At 41.2% G+C, this 22,418-nt stretch overlaps 1 protein-coding gene across 1 annotated transcript; it reads left to right on the forward strand.

Moving 5' to 3' along the window:
- The first annotated feature begins 1,091 nt into the window (after nucleotides 1-1,091).
- LOC103636806 (eukaryotic translation initiation factor 3 subunit A-like) lies at nucleotides 1,092-11,448 on the forward strand. The gene is made up of 14 exons (XM_020543271.3): nucleotides 1,092-1,276; nucleotides 1,414-1,528; nucleotides 3,841-4,322; nucleotides 4,758-4,973; nucleotides 5,053-5,421; nucleotides 5,502-5,531; nucleotides 6,088-6,315; nucleotides 6,412-6,573; nucleotides 7,193-7,414; nucleotides 7,503-7,700; nucleotides 8,418-8,621; nucleotides 8,697-8,777; nucleotides 9,794-9,995; nucleotides 10,886-11,448. The coding sequence occupies exons 2-14, from the start codon at nucleotides 1,483-1,485 to the stop codon at nucleotides 11,200-11,202; spliced, it is 2,757 nt and encodes a 918-aa protein (XP_020398860.1). The 5' UTR covers nucleotides 1,092-1,276; nucleotides 1,414-1,482; the 3' UTR covers nucleotides 11,203-11,448.
- The last annotated feature ends 10,970 nt before the right edge of the window (nucleotides 11,449-22,418 follow it).

Below are 22,418 nucleotides of genomic sequence, written 5' to 3' on the forward strand. Positions count from 1 at the left end.
CCACACTTTCATGTACTTGATAAAGAACACAAAGCTAGAGATAATGCTAGCTAGATGCTTTTTAGCTTTGAGTTAGAGTATGTGATGTAAATTTACTTTTGTTTTGAACATTAGATAATGAACTAAACTTGCGAACTTTGTATATAGCTGATTATACTCCTTTTCCTTCTAACAAACTGATTTTTAAACGAGGTAGTCATTGCATAACTTTGTAACTTAATATAAATATTAAGTTTGCTTTTGGTCAAATTTATTTGTCTTATCTTTTATTTGTTTTATTAATTTTATATTGAATTTAAGGATTTGATGTGAATTTCGAGCAAAAAATTAAATTTCGGGCCGCTCGAAATGAGCCCGGCACGTTTAAGCAATTGCGTGCCAGACCGTGGACTAGACCCGTGGGCTAGCCCGACACGACCCGAAATTCAAACAGACCAGCCCGACCCAAAATTTAAACGGACGGGACCATTTCAGGCTTGGGACAGGCGACCCGAATGTACACATATAGATGTGAGAAATATGGCATCATGATGGCATTGGTAGTTAATATTCTCTAAAGTTGCAAGGGCAGTGAGTAAAAAAACCAAATGAATAATCTCAAATAAGCACCTAATGGACTGCTAATAGATTATAATAATCTAGGAGCCTAGATTATATAATTCGCCCCAATAAGCTGTGCTGTTTGTTTGCTTCTTAGCTTATTTAAGCTGGATTAATCTAGTGAATTAATTTAGCGGGCGTTTGGATCTCTTCATTTTAGAGAAATTGAAATTCACTAAATAAAGTAATTTATTTAGTTTGGAATTTGACATTCCACTACTTTCCAAAGTTTAGATACAAGCCTATTTTAAATTCATAGAGTGGATTATGGAAAATGATTTTATGTATTGGTAGAATTTGTTTCTACTCTGTAACTTACATGACACTCTTCGTTTTACTCCTCTATAGTAAAAATGTAGCACATAAATATTTACAACATCTTGATAATAATAATATACAAATATATTTTACATAAAATTGAATTAGATTAATTAATATATGTTAAAATTATTATTATTAGAATATAATTCAATTTCAATGATTCAAACGCGGAGTACTGGTAAACAAATACGGACTAAACCAGGTCCATTTATACCGCGAATTAACCCTAACCGCCAGCCGCGCCTTTTCCTCTCCTCCCGGTGCCAGCCGCCGTGCGCGCTCTCTTCGCCCTACGGAAGGTGCGGAGGTGCCGAGATCTTGCTCGATCTCTTCGGCGGCGAAGAGCGCCAACCAGGTACTCCCACCACATTCACTTCCCTGTCTGCTGTACGAAACCGAGTTATCGAACTCTATCCTCAAATTATTTCGATGTTTGATGCCTACCACATTCTAACCTAATTATCGGCTGTACATGTACATGCCTTTTACTAGATCCGCCCTGTTTGTTGGTGTGGCGCCGGAGCAGGAGTAGGTCGCGGCCACAGAACCCTAGGAGCGACCATGGCGACTTTCGCGAAGCCTGAGAACGCGCTCAAGAGAGCCGAAGGTGAGTCGCTGGGACTTGGCTCGATTTTTATTCGCAGGTGGTTGTCGTGGCGGACTCGCGGTAGTGTTGAAGTTATGCCTTTCACATTCTGGATTTGTTAGGCACTTGCGAATTACGATAATGTGATGATGTTTTTGTTACCTGCTCTGATTAGATAGAATAAATTTACTGTTGACGAAGCTACTGAGTGGTAGGTTCTAAATGTTAGGTTAGTTTGGAAGTTGTATAGATAAGCGTCACTGCATACAAACGTGAAGCTTGTTCAACTCCAACACCGATTGTCATGTTTTGGATATCTCTAACGGAGACATTTCGGAGGCACTAGTGCTTAGTCTTATCCTAAGATGTGATAATAAGGGGAAGAGAGGCAGAGGAAGGCCAAATTTGACATGGGAAGATGCAAAATGAGACTGGAAAGGATGAGCTCTGAATAGGAGCGAACGGGAACCGGATTCTGTTGGGATTTAACTCTAGTCTACCCCAACTTTCTTGGGACTAAGAGGCTTTGTTACATGGGGTAATCTGATCCATTGAGTTTTTTTTGTTTTGTTTTGATGAATTATGTCATGTAATTGGTGGTGAAGCTAGAGAGATACATAGAGGGGTGCAAGAGGAGTTCAGAATTTCGATCAAATGGCTAAAGAAATTGCAAACTAAAATTTCAGTTAGAAATACCTTTTTATAAATGGCACAATGTATATCAGAGTCCTATAACATGCATCTGCGCCTATCTTTAATAATTTATAAAAAGCGCCCACCACCCAAACCTATATTGTACTAGATCTAGGTATGAAATCAGAAATCCCACTCCACTAGATAAGAGTATTGTAAAGTTTATGTACCATAAAAATGATTTAATTTACCTGAAAACAACCTGGAAGGCTTGAATTTGAGCATTCTTGTGATTGTGATCGCCAATTTAAAAAAAACTTGCAAAGCAGTGTTGCAATACCTTAGAGTGAGAATAATGGAGTGATAAAAATGTTTACCAAAATGAAGTTCACTATTAATATCGGTTACTGGCTTTGTAGCATTGTTGGTAACTTGGTATTATCTAGCTATGTTGTTTTCCTTTCATAAAAACGGTTCCCTCAATCAAATGTTCTTAGTTGGCAATTTAAATGTTAAAATCTATGACATGTACTGATTCCTATGATTTACAAGGACATGTAAATTTTCCCAATGTTTAAAAACATGTATCTTTTGCAATGATTGTCAAACTAGGACATGGTTTTTGAGGCGCTGCGGCGTCCTGTGGCGCTGGGGGTACGCCTGGACGCCTTATAGGCGATGCCTAGGCGATATGGCATAGCTAAAACCCTGTGGTACCCCACGGTGCCTGTAGTACACCTCAACACCATGAACTAGGAAATGATACCATGAGTGCATTAAAGATAGGTGGAACTGAAGTATTCAACCATAAATTTCACCAAATCAGTACCAAATTTTCTCTTATCTCTCTATTGTTTATTTTGGAGTCGGACGACAGTGAGTTTGGCGATGAGCGACTGACTGGCCACTCTCAATGCTGTGTCGTAGCTGAGGTGGTCATAGTTGCAGGCCTGGCCACATGGGGATATCGGTTGTTGGAGGCATATGAAGGAGGTACGGTTACAGTGGCTATTAGTCGACACAATGCAGAGAGTCTGAGAGACCGTCACTGGGCTAGACGGGCAACTCGTGTATGCAAATGCAACGATGCAAGGAGATGAACGGAGGGGAAAGACACAGTTGCAGATTGTCACATGCGGATGATCTTTCTCTCTCCAGTGAACAGTTCAGTCACAGGGTTGTCTATCTCAATCGTACTGTTCACTGGGCTGGGGGTGCAATATTTCGGGCTGTGGGGAGGGGGGCATGAATGCCTGAAAAATCGGTATACCAATGAAAACGGAAATGGCGGAGGTCGGGTGGAGTGGGGTGCAGTTACACCCACAAGCTGCTACTCAGCTTTGCCCCTGCATATAATAATAGTGCTAAGCCATGCCATTTTAGGTTTAAGACGTGCATTTGATACTGAAGTGACGAATGGTATTACTTTTTTCTTATAATCCATGTTTTTACTTGTTATTTGCCTTCTCCCAGAGGATCAGCAATAAGTTTAGCAAAAAGGAAAATAGAACCCCCAAGAGTTTTGGCCTCACTAGTTTTGCTTAGTTACTAGATTATCTGCACGATTAGTGATTTTGTATTGATATTGTTCTGAACATGGTTGCAAATTCTTAGGCATCTACCCGTATTGGTGTAAAAGATGTGTATGCTTGGTGTAAAAGATGTGTATGCTGATCACTTCCTCTGTGTTTTTTTTCCAGAATTAATCCATGTTGGGCAAAAGCAGGCAGCACTGCAGGCTTTACATGATCTCATTACCTCAAAAAGGTACAGGTCATGGCAGAAGCCTCTCGAAAAGATCATGATGAAGTATGTAGAACTCTGTGTTGACCTGAGGAAAGGCAGATTTGCAAAAGATGGTCTTATTCAGTATAGGATTGTGTGTCAGCAAGTAAACGTGTCATCCTTGGAGGATGTCATAAAGCACTTTATGCAGCTTTCCAATGAGAAAGCTGAACAAGCTAAGAGTCAGGTAGAAGCCCTGGAAGATGCTCTGGATGTTGAAGATCTGGAAGCAGACAAGCGTCCCGAGGACCTCATGCTCAGTTTTGTTAGTGGGGAGAAAGGAAAGGACCGATCAGATAAAGAGGTTGTAACTCCATGGTTTAAGTTCCTCTGGGAGACATACAGGACTGTTCTAGAGATACTGAGGAACAATTCAAAGCTTGAAGCGTTATATGCTGTACGCTATTCTCTTATGAGCATTCTATTGTTTGTTTTTGTTTAATTTACTTTATATGTGGCACATAGGTTTTCCATGATATTGGTACAGAACATATCATTTGCATAGTTTTTATTATTGAATTTGTACCTTTTTTTTCCTCTGCCCATTTAGCAACCACTTCATTCAGATGTATGTGGCCATTCAACCAACTTTTACCTGAATTCAGCCTTTTTGCTATTAAGTGGTATCTACCTGTCAAAATATATCTTATGAAATCAATAGTTTGTTGTACTGTCTGATATTTTTGTTAAACGGCTTGACATTACTGACTTAAATATTGGATCATGCACCTACTGTTTACTTGTATATCGATTTATTCATTGTACAATTTGTGCTCCAGCAAATACTTATGAGTAGCTTATGTGACTGATTGATCAACTTCCTAATACGCAGATGGCTGCTCATAGGGCTTTTCAATTCTGTAAACAGTATAAGAGGACAACTGAATTCCGTAGGTTGTGTGAGATAATCAGAAATCATCTCGCCAATCTGAACAAATATCGCGATCAAAGGGATCGTCCTGATCTGACTGCACCTGAAAGTTTACAACTATATCTTGATACACGTGTTGAGCAGCTTAAAGTTGCTACAGAGCTTTGCCTTTGGCAGGTTTGTTCCATAACTTGCGTATTTTAATCCATATAAGTGCCACATTCCTTGAATTGCTACTGAACATACCATCTTGCAGGAAGCCTTCCGATCCGTGGAAGATATCCATGGTCTGATGAGCATGGTGAAGAAAATGCCAAAACCTTCTATCTTGGTGGTGTATTATGCAAAGCTGACCGAAATCTTCTGGGTATCTGATAGCCACCTTTATCATGCGTATGCGTGGCTCAAGCTTTTCAACCTGCAAAAGAACTACAATAAAAACTTGTCTCAGAAGGATCTACAATTAATAGCATCTTCCGTCTTACTTGCTGCACTATCTGTGGCACCTTATGACAAAAAATATGGTGCATCTCATCTTGAGACAGAGAATGAGAAGGAGCGTAACATGAGGATGGCCAACCTTGTTAACTTCTCGCTTGATTCCAAGCGTGAAAATAGGGAAATGGTTTGTTCTCCAAGCTGTGAATTAAATAGTATGTTCATTAGCACTTCTCCACCCTGATCTTGTTGCTTTCCCTTTTGCAGCCTTCAAGAGCATCTCTTCTATCTGAGTTGGTATGTGCTGTTTTCCTGCAGCTGTGTTATCCATTTTTTTGGATGTTGTCTCTGTCATCACATGCATTCTTTTTTGAGCAATTTTGTTTGTTATCATTTTGTTTGATCACTCCGCAAAGATATCTTGCTCAGGAAGAATTGTTTAATGCATGTGATATTCTATTTACATGAAGGTCTTGTGTGGTTATTCTTGTATTCATCTCAATCCACATGTGTTGAGGCGGATTGGAGTGTAAATTAGTTTAAGTTCCACCTCAACACGTGGATTAAGATAGATACCAGGGTAAACTAACAAGGCCTATACCAGGGTAAACTAACAAGGCCTAAACGGTTCAGTATGGAAATGTCAGTCAAGGAGCTTTCTTCTGAGGCCACTGTGCTACTTTGTTATTTTTATGTTATAAGTAACCATTTCAATATTACCGTTGTCAGTTGGATAGATGAAATATGAAAACATTATAATCTCTTTACTCTGGCCCATCAATATTAAATGAATGTTATAGCTCTTGCTGTCATAGATAGCTATCAATATCTATCTATTTTTATGGCTTGTTAGGCCTCCAAAGGAGTCCTTTCATGTGCTTCCCAAGAAGTGCGAGATTTGTACAACCTTTTGGAACATGAGTTTCTACCTCTGGACCTTGCATCAAAAGTGCAGCCACTTCTTTCGAAGATTTCAAAGATGGGAGGGAAGCTTTCATCAGCTTCTTCTGTTCCAGAGGTTAAGTTATCTCAGTATATTTCAGCATTGGAGAAGCTGACAGCATTGAGAGTGTTACAACAGGTTCTAATCATGTTCTGCTATATTTGTTTGTACTTATTTTATATAATTACTATTTGTTGCAATAATGACTTTTAGTGTTTGTCCTCCTCTTTTCAGGCCTCTTGTATTTTCCAGTCGATGAAGATTGATATGCTCTCAAGAATGATTCCGTTCTTTGACTTTTTTGTTGTGGAGAAGATTTCTGTTGTTGCTGTGAGACGCAATTTTGTTGCTATAAAAGTTAACCATTTATCAGGAGCTGTTCATTTTGGTACTGTGGTATGATCCTGACTCTGTCCATCAGCAGTTCTGATGTGGTCTAGCACTGAAATTATCTGTTCACAATTTCCTCTTGGGTTGTAAGCTTTGTGTATAACTGTATGTCTGTTATATCAATTTCATTTTATGATCTAAGATGTGCAAGACCTATAATAGCCCTCCATTATTTTATGTTCCTTGTTTTATATGCTATTATGTTCCTTGGTGTTTTATCTGCTAGAAACACAAGTATGCTGTACCACATGGTTCAAGGTTTTGCAGTGGGTTCAGAACTTCACATTGTCACTCGTTTGTGCACAGTACTCTTAATGTATTTCCAGTGAATGTACGCATGATGAAAACACTTTGGATCTTACTATTTCTTAATGTTCAATTATTTTATATTTAATATGCTGATACTCATTACTGACTATGTATTATGAGCATGTGCTCCACCGCTATACCCTTCTCTTTCAGAATACATGTAATAACCCTTTAGCTCCTCGAATTGTTCATATATATGCTTCGATAGTTGAATTTAATTGGATCGCTGGATAATTGTCATATTTTTTATTGCGCTGAATGCATTACTTCTTGATGAGATTGAACACTAATGATTATTACTAATTTCTCTTTATAGGACATAGAATCTGATGGCTTAAGTGATCACCTTAGTGTTGTTGCGGATTCATTAAATAAAGCGAAGATTCATATTTGTCCACCAGTTAAAAAGCCATCTAAACTCGGTGAAAGTTTTATTAGTTTGGCTGGAATAGTGGAGAATGAGCATAAGAGGCTTCTTGCAAGGAAGTCCATAATTGAAAAACGCAAAGAAGAGCTTGAGCGTCAAATATTGGAGAAGGTATATTTTTATTATTCTTCAATACTTGTTCGTTTGTGCTTTTGACATTTTAAATAATTCATTTTTTATGGTTGCTCTCATTTTCCAGGAAAAAGAAGAAGAAAAAAAGAGAATGAGCAGTCAAAAGAAAACCGCAGATGAGGAAAGGGTGAGGCTTCTCAATGAACAGAGACAGAGGGAGCAGGACCGGATTCGTAGAGAGATAGAGGAAAAAAATAAAGCCGAAGCAAAAAAGTTGCTAGAAGACTTGAAGAAGGCAGGGAAAAAACATGTCGTTGTTGAAGGGGTAAGAAACAGTTGTTACCTAGCAGTAAATAGCACTGGTTGCTATCTATGTGATAATAATGGTCCATTATTTGCCTATAAGTTTCCATACGGATTTTAGTGGCCAGTAGGAGAAAGGTGATGTAGATGTAGACATAGACATGACCAAGGTTTTGATTGGGAATATCTGGCTCGAACAAGGAGGCGAACTCCATGCCAGGCTCAGATCTCCTATTTCCTGCTTCATTTAAATATGGATCTTGTACAAACATGTTGGCACATTTTTGCTTCCATAGACACGACCAATGTTTCCATTGATAATATATGGCTCGAACAAGGATGCGAACTCCATGCCAGGCTCAGATCTTGCATTTCATGCTTCATAACTTCATTTAAATATGGATCTCGTACTAACATGTTGTTATATATGTGCACCTTCCCTTTTATTATGTGGGAAACTTAAATATAGGATATGGTTCATGGGATAGTTGACTGTTATTTTGGATTGGATGTCCAGACACCCATTTCCATCCTTAGAGGGATGTACATGCTAAGGCGTATGATTGTTTGGTAATGGTATTGAAGTTATATTTATTGATTTTCAGTTCTGCATTATTTTGTTGCATTTGTCTCTAAAATTCTACGAGTTTGAATCACTTGTTCTTTTTCAAATTGGATATTGTCACTATATTTGGCCCACATGTATTATATTTTTATGGATTTGAATGTTTGGTTGCAGGAGCTTACTAAGGAGGCCATAATGGAATTGACACGAAATGAACAGTTGAAGGAGCGCCACGAAATGGAGAAAAAACTGCAGAAGTTTGCAAAAACAATGGATTATCTGGAAAGAGCAAAAAGGCAGGAAGAGGCACCACTGATTGAGCAAGCTTTCCAAAAACGTCTTCAGGAAGAGAAGATCCTTCACGAGCAAGAGCAGCTTGTCAGTTTTCTATTCTTTTATGCTTATGCGGTTCAGATAACTGTCAGCACCTCAGTCATTTATTTCTGCTTGCAGCGGGAGATTGAACTCAGCAAACAACACCATGCTGGCGACTTGCAAGAGAAAAACAGACTTTCTCGAATGTTGGAACACAAGGTTGTATGCTATTTATGTCTTTGTTATTAAGCCTCTACATCACAGTGCAGGTGGCTTCTGTTTGATACATAGTTCAACTTGTGATGCTGTACATAGAATGCCTTACCCTATAACCTGTTGGAACATAATCTTAGTGTCAATATTGTTACTCTAGCTAGTAGAGTTAGAATAGGTCAGGTTGGCTAGCTGCCTAGCCCCCCTCCCCCACGCGTCGTTCAGGAAGTTTCCTTGATTAGCAAGTAGCGGTAGTCGGCTTGCAAATCAAGGGTCTTTTCTTGGTTTGTAAGAGCATCTCCAACATATTACTTATCCTGCATCCGCTTCTATTGTTAGCAGTGTACCTTTTTCTCCTCTCCGAATAGGTTGTACCTTTAAAGTGGATAGTGGACAGAGTGGATCACCTACATGAGAGAGGGGAGTGAATTTTGAAGTTACTTGGAGTTGGAGCTTTAGGTATTGGGGATTATATGAGTAATCTGTTGGAGCAATCACAATCTCTTATGTTCCATATTTTTAGTACTGGCCTACTGGGGATTAGATAAGTAACCTGTTGGAGATGCTTTAAGAACGGCACTACCCTATAGCAGCCCAAATCAGGCCCCTGTCTGTCATGGACCTTCGGTCCATGGGGATAGCTGTCTTCTCCGGCGAGGTTATACCCCTCTGTCGCAGGCTTGGTTCTAGGGTAGCAGCCCTAGGCGCTTGAGAGGGTCATTGCAAGAGAGAGAGATTGGTTTGATAATGATCTTGCTTGATTTATTCCCTGCTGCCATGCGGCTTATAAATAGCCCTATGGCTAACTAACTTCTCCTACAAACTCTCAACTAACTCCTACTTTTTTGGACTTATCTGCTGCTAACTAACTCTCCACAATTCTTTCATCTCAATCTTATTCTCTAGCCTTATCCCAGCTCATCTCAATCTTATTCTCTAGTCTTATCCTAGCCTGGCTGTTGCCTCTCGCTCCCTATGATGCCGATGACACTGTCTCTTGACTTTCTGTTTCGCTGTTGCAGAATGCTTTGCAGGAGAGAATTGTCCAACTTCGTGAAGCTGAGTTTGGTCGTCTGAAGAAAGAGAGAGACGAACGGTTCAGTCAGTTGATATCATCGAGAAAGCGTGAAAGGGAGAGAGTGAGGAAGTTGATGTATTATCTGAACCGGGAGGAACAGCGGATTGAAATGCTTCGTGAGGAAGAGGAAGCTAGAAAACATGAAGGTAAGACTGATTAGATTATCATTTGTTGATGTTACTTGTTGGCACGTTTCTGCTTGGTTATTATTACCTTTGGGTAGCAAAATTTTCATCAAAATGACTGTGGTAAATTATTAAGAATGAGCAAAATGGTGCCTAATTTACCTGGAAAGTTGCCCACTAGCTATATAGCCTTAGTTCTAATTTGATCTTCTGCAAATTTTTGAAATTGAATCATAATCTTGTAATTTTCACCTAAAGTTTAAAAGTTAGCTTAGGTATAAATTTTTATTGTTAACATTTCATACATCTTTAGCTTTGCGTGCATTGTTTTAATGTGACCATTATGTGAATGTTCACATGATTTTATTGGTTTTTAATATCTTGTTAATAATGATCTGAATTTGGTAATCTTCGGTTTTGTATTTTTCCACAGTGCAAATACTAAAATTAGTTTCTGGTCATTATACGAAGAGTTCCCTGTTCGATCCAATCCAAGACTAACCATCATTGATTTTTGGTACTTAAGCAACAAATAGCATAAAATCTACTCCCTCTGTTCCAATTTAAAATTCGTTTTAGCATTTTATTGGATTCAAACAATAATTAATGTATTATGTTTTGTGTATGTGTCTAGGTTCATCATCATTTATTTGAATTTGAATATAGACATAAAACCTAAGTGCTAAAACAAATTCTATTGTGGGACAGAGGGAGTATTTGATTTTTGGTACTTAAGCAACAAGAAGCATAAAAACCTAAGTGCTAAAACGAATTCTAATGTGGGACAGAGGGAGTATTTGCTATGGTGTAACTGAATATGGCTCTGTTTCTATATCTTATTCCATATTTGGCCAAGTGGTACTTAAGGATTCAAATCCTAATTCATCCATATTATTGATATATTGATGCAGAGGAAGAGAGGAGGAAGAGAGAAGAGGCTGAAAGGAAAGCTAATCTTGATGCTATTGCTGAAAAGCAGCGATTGAGAGAGATAGAGTTGGAGGAGAAGGCAAAGGCGAATAGGGAGAAGCTCTTAAAGGGGTCTGAGGCAGGTGCTGCTCCCTCTTCTAATAAATATATTCCCAAATTTAAAAGGCAAGATGGTCTTCCTGCACGACAGGATGCACCCCCACCCCGCCAAGATGGCCCTCCTCCGTCTACTGACCGCTGGCGTCCATCAAGATATTCCTCAACCTCTTCGTCAACCTGGGGGCGGGCACATAACTGATCCTTTTTTTTTTATTTTGCTGACTACATTTATAATTTTGGAGCTTGTCTCATAGGCTATCGCACCTTACCGTTCACTATACTCCATGCATATTGTCGGTAGTTGCTGACTGCATTTTATGATGTTTTTATTGGTTCATATATTTGTTCTCATGTCTTTGGATGTTGATGTCTGGCACGAGTTCCGTTTTGCAGTTGGGTTGTGATACGGTTTGGTTGTCTAACTATAAAGTCGTCAATTATCGTATCTTGTACCCAAACTGATGGCTTACTTTCCTGAGTAACGATTAAGACAACTGAAACACGGGCTACTACTCGATTAAAATTCTGATAAATGTTCTGTTCTCTGTAGCTGATGGCAGTCAGATGTTATGCGGTATTGTTTGATTGTTCCCTATATTGCCAATAAAAAGGTTTGCACATTGACAGTTGAAATGAAACTTCTCCCAGTGGTGGCGTCAACATGTTCCGTTGGTGTGAACTTGTTTGGAAATCTAGAAACATTGCGTTTCATCTACTAATCTTTTCATAGAATGTTAAAAGATCCAAAATTTGGTCATTTTTTGTCGCCCATCTCCCTTCAGGCTCCTTTACCTTACTCCAAAACATTCTGGCATGGTCACATTCCACCGGAGCATGGAATAGAGTCTCCATTATTTTTGGCATTACCTGTAGGGGTAGGCGCCATAATGCTTTCTAGGAAGCCTTTTTACCATCAGCATTACTTGATTATCATCAGAATTCTGTTGGCTGACCTGACCGAAACAAGCCATGCCTATCCCAAGTTCATCACTATGTTGTCGACGGGGTTGGGGCATACTCATAATTGGTTCTGCATGTGGCACAAAAAAAATACTAATGGTACCTCAAGAACAGACAATGGGGTGTGCTGCCCTGGCACTAGAGATAATAACGGACGTGATTTGTCGGAATAACCTGTTTTCATATTCATATTTTATTTAGAAAACAAGCTCGAAAATGAAACCATCGGAAACGAGAATAGCGGAAATACTGAATGACAAAAAAAACAAACCAAACGAACGGAATAAATCGACAACGGATCAGAATCTGTCGTAAAAAATGAAAACATTGTCTTATAGAACATAAAAATAAAGTGGCATTATGATCAATTAAAATATCTTATTTAGACATATAAAGACAATATATTATAATAAGCATATAGCTAATAAATAAAATGAAAACATCGTTGTCTATGATTTATTCATTATATTATCTAATACATGATATTATATACAAATAAAAATGGGATATCCAGACTAAAAACAGAAAAAGTAAAAATGATCGGAAGAATGCACATACGGTTTCCGTTCCATTTTCACATTTGTCTAAAACGAAACGGTTGGAATATCCATAAGTACGAATTCGAACGAATCAATGTAGAAATTGGTGCAGAATGGAACATGGTATATCTTGACCGTTTTCACCCCAACCTGGTAGGGTATCAGGAACAGATCATAGCTTTCTTGCTAGAGAGTCATGTTAAGACTATTCTTCGAAATTTGAAGACCATTCTTGGCAATTTCGGCCCGGCTCATTCAATAAAGGCTTGCGCTATTTTGCACTGTTTACAACTAGAGTTTGAAATGATATATGAGGATGAGTAAGACGAACACAAGAAAAAAATACCGACTAGTAAAGTGGAAGGTACTCAGTCAACCTAAAAACTAAGGAGGTTTAGGTATCCATGATTTGAGTATTAAAAACTCTGCTCTACTTGGTAAATGGCTCTTCAATCTTCTGCACTCGGATGGGATGTGACAACAATTTCTCTGGAATAAATACCTTGGATCAACCCCATTATCCCAAGTGGAATGGAGGCAGGGAGATTCACATTTTTAGTGTGGCCTAATGAAGATCAAACATGAGTTTCTCAGTTTTAGAGCCTTCAAGGTACATGATGGCATGCAGGTCCTGAAAGGGAATTAGGCTTACACCTAGTTCCTATATAATTTTGGTGGTTAAATTGCACAACCCAAATCTTTGGACTAACTAGTTTATTCTAGTGTATAAGTTATACAGGTGCAAAAGGTTCACACTTTGCCAATAAAAAGACCAAGTATTGAGTTCAACAAAAGAGCAAAGGAGCAACCGAAGGCTCCTCTGGTCTGGCGCACCGGACTGTCCGGTGTGCCACCGGACAGTGTCCGGTGCACCAGAGGACTCCAACTCCAACTCGTCACCTTCGGGAAAATCCAGAACCAGCGCGCTATAATTCACCGGACTGTCCGGTGTACACCGGACAGTGTCCGGTGCTCCAACGAAGACGCTGCTCCGGAACTCGCCAGCCTCGGGACTTCACGAAGGCTGCTCCGCTATAATTCACCGGACATGTCCGGTGTGCACCGGACTGTCCGGTGCATCCTCGGAGCAACGGCTACTTCGCGCCAACGGCTACCTGCAACGCATTAAATGCGCGCGCAGCGCGCGCAGAAGGCAGGCGCGCCCATACCGGTGCACCGGACACTGAACAGTTCATGTCCGGTGCGCCATCGGACATCGAGGCGGGCCCAGAAGTCAGAACTCCAACGGTCAGATTCCAACGGCACTGGTGACGTGGCTGGGGCACCGGACATGTCCGGTGTGCACTGGACTGTCCGGTGCGCCATCGAACAGACAGCCTCCGCCAACGGTCAAGTTTGGTGGTTGGGGCTATAAATACCCCAACCACCCCACCATTCATTGCATCCAAGTTTTCCACTTCCCAACTACTTACAAGAGCTCTAGCATTCAATTCTAGACACACCAAAGAGATCAAATCCTCTCCAAGTTCCACACAACGCCCTAGTGATTAGAGAGAGTGATTTGCTTGTGTTTCTTTCGAGCTCTTGCGCTTGGATTGCTTTCTTCTTTCTTGATTCTTTCATTGCGATCAAACTCACTTGTAATTGAGGCAAGAGACACCAAACTTGTGGTGGTCCTTGTGGGAACTTTGTGTTCCAAGTGATTAAGAAGAGAAAGCTCACTCGATCCGTGGGATCGTTTGAGAGAGGGAAGGGTTGAAAGAGACCCGGCCTTTGTGGCCTCCTCAACGGGGAGTAGGTTTGCGAGAACCGAACCTCGGTAAAACAAATCCCGTGTCACACTCTCCATTTGGTTGCGATTTGTTTTTCACCCTCTCTCGTGGACTCCTTTATATTTCTAACGCTAACCCGGCTTGTAGTTGTGTTTATATTTGTAAATTTCAGTTTCGCCCTATTCACCCCCCCTCTAGGCGACTATCAATTGGTATCAAAGCCCGGTGCTTCATTAGAGCCTAACCGCTCGAAGTGATGTCGGGAGATCACGCCAAGAAGGAGATGGAGACCGGCGAAAAGCCCACTACAAGCCACGGGAGCACTTCATCGGAAGAGTCCCGCACCAAGAGGAAGGAGAAGAAGAAGAGCTCCTCCAACAAAGGGAAGGAGAAGAAATCTTCTTCTCACCACAAAGAGAAGAAGGAGAGATCTTCCTCTCACAAGCCACATCGGAGTGGGGACAAGCACAAGAGGATGAGGAAAGTGGTCTACTACGAGACCGACACTTCATCAACATCGACCTCCGGCTCCGATGCGCCCTCCGTAACTTCTAAACGCCAAGAGCGTAAGAAGTTTAGTAAGATCCCCTTACACTATCCTCATACATCTAGACATACTCCATTACTTTCCGTTCCATTAGGCAAACCGCCAACCTTTGACGGTGAAGATTATGCTAGGTGGAGTGATTTAATGAAATTTCATCTAACCTCACTCCACAAAAGTATATGGAATGTTGTTGAGTTTGGAGCACAGGTACCATCCGTAGGGGATGAGGATTATGATGAGGACGAGGTGGCCCAAATCGAGCACTTCAACTCCCAAGCCACAACCATACTCTTGGCCTCTCTAAATAGAGAGGAATACAACAAGGTGCAAGGGTTGAAGAATGCAAAGGAAATTTGGGACCTCCTCAAGACCGCGCACGAGGGTGATGAACTAACAAAGATCACCAAGCGGGAAACGATCGAGGGGGAGCTCGGTCGCTTTCGACTTCGCCAAGGGGAAGAGCCACAAGACATATACAACCGGCTCAAGGCTTTGGTGAACCAAGTGCGCAACCTCGGGAGCAAGAAGTGGGATGACCACGAGGTGGTTAAGGTTATTCTTAGATCACTCATTTTCCTTAACCCCACTCAAGTTCAATTAATTCGTGGTAATCCTAGATATACTCAAATGACCCCCGAGGAAGTTATCGGGAATTTTGTGAGCTTTGAATGTATGATCAAGGGCTCCAAGAAGATCAACGAGCTTGATGAACCCTCCACGTCCGAAGCACAACCGGTGGCATTGAAGGCGACGGAGGAGAAGAAGGAGGAGTCTACACCGAGTAGGCAACCAATTGACGCCTCCAAGCTCGACAATGAGGAGATGGCTTTAATCATCAAAAGCTTTCGCCAAATCCTCAAGCAATGGAAGGGGAAGGATCACAAATCCCGTTCCAAGAAGGTTTGCTACAAGTGTGGTAAGCCCGGTCACTTTATCGCTAAATGTCCATTATCAAGTGACAGTGACAGGGATAACGACAAGAAGGGAAAGAGGAAAGAAAAGAAGAGGTACCACAAGAAGAGGGGCGGCGATGCCCACGTGTGCCGCGAGTGGGATTCCGACGAGAGCTCCACCGACTCCTCCTCCGACGAGGACGCCGCCAACATCGCCGTCACCAAGGGACTCCTCTTCCCAAACGTCGGCCACAAGTGTCTCATGGCAAAGGACGGCAAAAGGAAGAAGGTAAAATCAAGATCCTCCACTAAATATGAAACCTCTAGTGATGAGGATGATGCTAGCAATGAGGAGGATAACTTGCGCGTTCTTTTTGCCAACCTTAACATGGAACAAAAGGAAAAACTAAATGAGCTAATTAGTGCCATCCATGAAAAGGATGACCTCTTGGACTCCCAAGAGGACTTCCTAATCAAGGAAAATAAAAAGCATGTTAAGGTTAAAAATGCTTATGCTCTAGAGGTAGAAAAATGTGAGAAATTATCTAGTGAGCTAAGTACTTGCCATGATACTATTACCAACCTTAAAAATGAAAATGCTAGTTTAAATGCTAAGGTTGACTCACATGTTTGTAATGTTTCAATTCCCAATCTTAGAAATGATAATGATGATTTGCTTGCTAAGATTGAAGAATTAAGCATTTCTCTTGCTAGCCTTAGGGTAGAAAATGAAAATTTAATTGCTAAGGCTAAAGAACTAGATGTTTGCAATGTTACAATTTCCGATCTTAGTGATAATAATGATATCTTGCGTGCTAAGATTGTTGAACTTAATTCATGCAAACCCTCTACATCTAGTATTGAGCATGTTTCCATTTGTACTAGATGTAGAGATGTTGATATTAATGCTATTCATGATCACATGACTTTGATTAAACAACAAAATGATCATATAGCAATATTAGATGCAAAAATTGTCGAGCATAACTTAGAAAATGAAAAGTTTAAATTTGCTAGAAGTATGCTCTATAATGGGAGACACCCTGGCATTAAGGATGGCATTGGCTACCAAAGGGGAGACAATGTCAAACTTAGTGCCCCTCCTAAAATATTGTCAAATTTTGTTAAGGGCAAGGCTCCCATGCCTTAGGATAACGAGGGTTACATTTTATACCCTGCCGGTTATCCTGAGAGCAAAATTAGGAAAATTCACTCTAGGAAGTCTCACTCTGGCCCTAACCATGCTTTTATATATAAGGGTGAGACATCTAGCTCTAGGCAACCAACCCGTGCTAAGTTGCCTAAGAAGAAAACTCCTATCGCATCAAATGATCATAGTATTTTATTTAAAACTTTTGATGCATCATATGTGCTTACTAACAAATCCGGCAAGATAGTTGCCAAGTTTGTTGGGGGCAAACACAAGGGCTCCAAGACTTGTGTTTGGGTACCCAAAGTTCTTGTTTCTAATGCCAAAGGACCCAAAACCGTTTGGGTACCTAAAGTCAAGAACTAAAATTGTTTTGTAGGTTTATGCATCCGGGGGCTCAAGTTGGATACTCGACAGCGGGTGCACAAACCATATGACAGGGGAGAAAAAGATGTTCTCCTCATATGAGAAAAACCAAGATCCCCAACGAGCTATCACATTCGGGGATGGAAATCAAGGTTTGGTCAAAGGTTTGGGTAAAATTGCTATATCACCTGACCATACTATTTCCAATGTTTTTCTTGTAGACTCTTTAGATTACAATTTGCTTTCCGTTTCGCAACTTTGTCAAATGGGCTACAACTGTCTATTTACTGATGTAAGTGTCACTGTCTTTAGAAGAAGTGATGATTCAATAGCATTTAAGGGAGTGTTGGAGGGTCAGCTATACTTGGTAGATTTTGATAGAGCTGAACTCGACACTTGCTTAATTGCTAAGACTAACTTGGGTTGGCTCTGGCACCGCCGACTAGCTCATGTTGGGATGAAGAATCTTCATAAGCTTCTAAAGGGAGAGCACATTTTGGGACTAACAAATGTTCATTTTGAGAAAGACAGGATTTGTAGCGCATGCCAAGCAGGAAAGCAAGTTGGGTCTCATCATCCACACAAGAACATTATGACAAGCGACAGGCCACTGGAGCTCCTACACATGGATTTATTCGGCCCGATCGCTTACATAAGCATCGGCGGGAGTAAGTAATGTCTAGTTATTGTGGATGATTATTCTCGCTTCACTTGGGTATTCTTCTTGTAGGAAAAATCTCATACCCAAGAGACCTTAAAGGGATTCTTGAGACGGGCTCAAAATGAGTTCGGCTTAAGGATCAAGAAAATTAGAAGCGACAACGGGACGGAGTTCAAGAACTCACAAATAGAAGGTGTAAGGAAAATGGACCCCGGGCCATTTGGCTAATTGAGTTTTGGTGTTTGATGAACAACACAATCCGTGAACTAATAAGTTTTCTAGTGTTTGTGGTTCACAGGATGCAAAGAGAATTGGACCAAGGCAATGAGGATGCAACACCTCAAAAGAAGACATAAAAAGATGCATAGGAGTCCAATACTCAAGAACAAAGAAGCCCGAAGAAATCAGCGAAGAAATCCAAGATAAGGGCTGTCAGCCAGCGCCTGGTGGCGCACCGGACATTGGTGTCCGGTGTGCACCGGACTGTCCGGTGAGGCACCGGACAGTCTGCGCAGAGAGGCCACAGACAGGCGCTCTCTGGCTGTAGCACCGGACTGTCCGGTGTGCCAACGGGCAGACGGCAACGGTCGGATCCAACGGTCGACTGCTACAGGCGCCAACGGTCGGCTGACGTGGCGTGCACCGGACATCTACTGTGCAGTGTCCGGTGGTGCACCGGACTGTCCGGTGCACCCGATGACAGAAAGCTGCTGCTTTCTGTCCAACGGCTAGTTTGGGGTGTGGAGGCTATAAATACCACTCCAACCGGCCATTCTCAAGTGTGAGAGCCCAAGCAACATACCAAGACACATAGTGCATATTTCCAAGAGCTCAAACACCCAAGTGCTTAATAGAATCACTCGGTGATTAGCGTAGGTGCTTTGCGAAGTGCTTAGGTTAGTTAGACCGCTTTAGCGCTTGCTCTAGGTGAACCCTAGATTGTTGAGTGAGTTTAGATAAACCTCACAACCCCTCGGCTCTTGCGTGAGTCGTTGTAACTGTACCGAGTGGGGCGAGAGTCTTGCGAGACCGTGACAACCGCGTTTGTGTCACGGCCGCCACCGTGTACCGAAGGGAACGAGGCTCGTGGCGTTTCGGCCGGAAGCTCGATAGTGGAGACGGAGGGGAGCGTCCGAGAGGAGCCGGAAGCGGAGCACCACTTGCGCGTGGAGAAGGCCCGTGGCTCTCTACGGAGTTACTCGACCGTGGTGCTTGGCCCTCGCGTGGGCTTCCCTTTGCGTAGGGGCACCAACGAGGATTAGTCGGGACCTTGCGTGGTTCCGGATACCTCGGTAAAAATACCGGCGTCATCCACGAGAGTTTGCTTCTCTACTTAGCTCTTTACATTCCGCATTTATATTAAGCATTTAAGTTTCAATCTTGTAGTCATACTTATTTAGTGTAGATTGAAACTTAGCCTTTGTGGTAGAGATAGCAACACTTAGACAAAACCTAGCTTGCACATTCTAGTTTGATTATTTGCATAGGTTTTGCTCTAGGGATTTAATTGTGGCCTAGTTTAGTAAAAGTTTTAGAAGTCCTAATTCACCCCCCCTCTTAGGCGTCACCCGTTTCCTACAAGTGGTATCAGAGCCCGGTTTGGCTCATTTGAAACGCTTTAGCTTCACCGCTAAAAGAGCCGACGCTTTTTGGAGGAAGGGATGGATACCCATAGGCCACCACACTTCGACGACACTAACTTCCCATATTATAGTGCTAGAATGGCTTGTTACCTAGAGGCTGTTGATCTAGGTGTTTGGAGAGTCACTCGTGACGGGATGAAACCTCTCAAGAATCCCGAGAAACCCACCACGAGTGAGGAAAAAGAAATTCATTTAAATGCTAGAGCCAAAAATTGCTTGTATGAATCTCTTAGCATGGATATTTTTAATCAAGTATTTACCTTGAGAACTGCTAATGAGATTTGGCTAAAATTGCATGAGCTCCATGATGGCACATCCAATGTCCGTGAGCAAAAACATTGCCTAGTCTTGAATGAGTATAATTCTTTTGCTATGAAAGATGATGAGCTTGTTAGAGACATGTATTCTCGTTTGAATCTAATTATCAATGAGCTCAATTCTATTGGCATTAATAAGCTAGGTGATGCGGACATTGTGAGGAAGATCATCTCCCTGCTACCACAACAAAGATATGGGAGCATCATCACCATCCTTCACAACATGGAGGATTTGAGCAACATGACCCCGACCATTGTGATTGGGAAAATTGCAGCCTTTGAGATGTCGCGAAAAATGAGTCGGGGAGAGGAGCCAACTTCCTCAAGGCCATATGCTTTTGCATGTGATGAAAGGAAGGGCAAAAAGAAGGCTCCCACTCCAAGTTCCTCAAGTGAAGAAGAGGAAGAAGAAGAAAGTGATGATGATGAAGATAATCAACCATGCACATCATCCTCCGAGGACGAAGAAACAATCCGACGCGTCGGAAAGGTAATGAGGATGATCCGCAAGATTAATCTAATGGGTGTGCCCCTGCAGGTCGAGGATCTTCTCTTTAACATTGACAGGAAAAAGCAAAGGAAGAGAGGATGCTTCGCATGTGGGGAGAAGGGCCACTTCAGGGACAATTGTCCAAATATGGCCAAGCTCAAAAAGGAGAGGAGCAAAGGCAAGGCGCTAACAAGTGTTAGAACTTGGGATGATTCTTCAAGTGAAGATGAACCTCCAAGGACGCGCAGCCACCGGTCCTCGTCACGATCATCACAGTCATCACACAAATGCCTTATGGCAAGAGGTAACAAAAGCATTCCATCCTCTAGTGATGAAAGTAGTAGTGATGATGAAGGTGAGGGAAAGCCCTCTCTAGATGAGCTTGCAGAAGCCGTAGAATTTTTCCAGGATGTTTGCACTAAGCAAAAGGCTCAACTTAAAACTTTGAAAAATAAGTTGGTTAGCTCTCAAAATGATTACAAAGGTTTGCTAGAAAAATTTGAAACTTTTGCAAACTTAAATAGTGAGCTATCAACTAAAATTGAGCTATTAGAATCTAGTGCTCCATCCACTGCTACCGATGATGACCTTATTAAAAAGAATGAAAAACTGAAAGCTAAGTTAGCTAGCTCCCAAGAAGCTATTGAAAATTTGCTAGAGAAAATGGAAATTCTTAGCATACACAATAATGAGCTAACTACTAAGCTAGAAAACATTGGTAGCACCCCAGCAGCATCTTTAGTTGAAATAGCTGAAATAATTAAGAAAGATGTTTCTACTTCCTGCTTTGATTTAATTGATGATTCTAACCCCTGCAACCAAGTCGTTGTTGAGAATATTATTGTAGAGACATGTTCAGATGAGGTTGCAAAGGAAAATGAACAATTAAAGCAAGAAGTGGCTCGCCTTGGCAAGGCTTTGTATGACAAGAAAGGCAAAGCCAAACAAATCCAACCTCCACAGGATAACACCACTGCGGGAGTGAACAAGCCTATGGAGGGAGAAACTGTGATTTGTAGGCTATGCCACAAGGAAGGCCACAAGTCTTTCCAATGCAAGGCGATGACCGGGGATAAACAAAGGCAAAAGCTCAAGCAAAAGCCATCAAGCAAAATCTCCAACACCTACATCAAAAAGGTGAACAAAAAGGATGCTACACCATACTTGATCAAGAAGAAAAAGAATGGAAAGGTGATAGCAATCAAGGCCAACAAGCAAGCCAACAAAGGAAAAGGGGCCAAACGCATCTGGGTGCCAAAGGAGATAATTTCAACCATGAAAAGCACCAAGAAGGTTTGGATCCCGAAAGGGAAGTAAGTGGACCGAAGGTCTTCGGGAAATTTGGAGACTTGGCAAATTTGGGATGTATATCATGGGATACATCATATTGGATCAAGTTTATTGCCAAGTAGGTTAGTGAAAATTTTGGACCCAAATTTCCCACCCATGACTGAGGTAACTAGTTTTATTATATTTCTCGTTTTTAGATATGCGTATCTATTTATCTTTTATCTAGTTTACCTTTCTTGCCTAGTATTACATTTGTTATGTACTTTTGTTTAAAATCATGCATACTAGGTAAATCATATGGTAGGATTGCTTGTTTTTAATTCATATACTTAAGCAAACCTACATGGCTTAAAATGTTTATTTAAGCACGGCACATAGCTTCTATATCACTCCATAGTAAATGATGCATCAATTGAAAATTTTGATTTCTACAAGTGTATCATTTAACTTATATGTGCCAAAGTTTGGATTATGGATAATTTGCCCCTCTTGATATCAAATCAAAGTGCATGTCTCCTACAAGTATTCAAAACTTGTATGCACACCTTTAGGGGGAGGTTACTCTATAATCTAACACTTTGAGACTAACATCTTTTCAAGTCTATTTCATGTGATAGTCTCATTGTAAGGAAAATGAAGTCCCCGGAGAAAGACAACAATCTTCCACTGCAAAATCTCCAAGAACTCTCATGTCTCTCAAGCTCGCCATTGATCTTCAATTGGTATCTTTTGAGACTACATTCAGTATCATTTACATGTCTTCTCCAATATTTGATTAGACTATATTTCATATCATATGCTTCCATGTTGCTAAAAATGCATAAGT

Source organism: Zea mays, chromosome 8, assembly GCF_902167145.1.
Source record: "Zea mays cultivar B73 chromosome 8, Zm-B73-REFERENCE-NAM-5.0, whole genome shotgun sequence".
Classification (NCBI taxonomy): Eukaryota; Viridiplantae; Streptophyta; class Magnoliopsida; order Poales; family Poaceae; genus Zea; species Zea mays.

Coding starts and splice junctions, on each gene's coding strand:
- LOC103636806 (XM_020543271.3), top strand. CDS start 1,483: ATGGCGACTTTCGCGAAGCCTGAGAACGCGCTCAAGAGAGCCGAAG. Junction 4,323..4,757: donor AGCTTGAAGCGTTATATGCT/GTACGCTATTCT, acceptor CCTAATACGCAG/ATGGCTGCTCATAGGGCTTT. Junction 6,574..7,192: donor CTGTTCATTTTGGTACTGTG/GTATGATCCTGA, acceptor TTCTCTTTATAG/GACATAGAATCTGATGGCTT.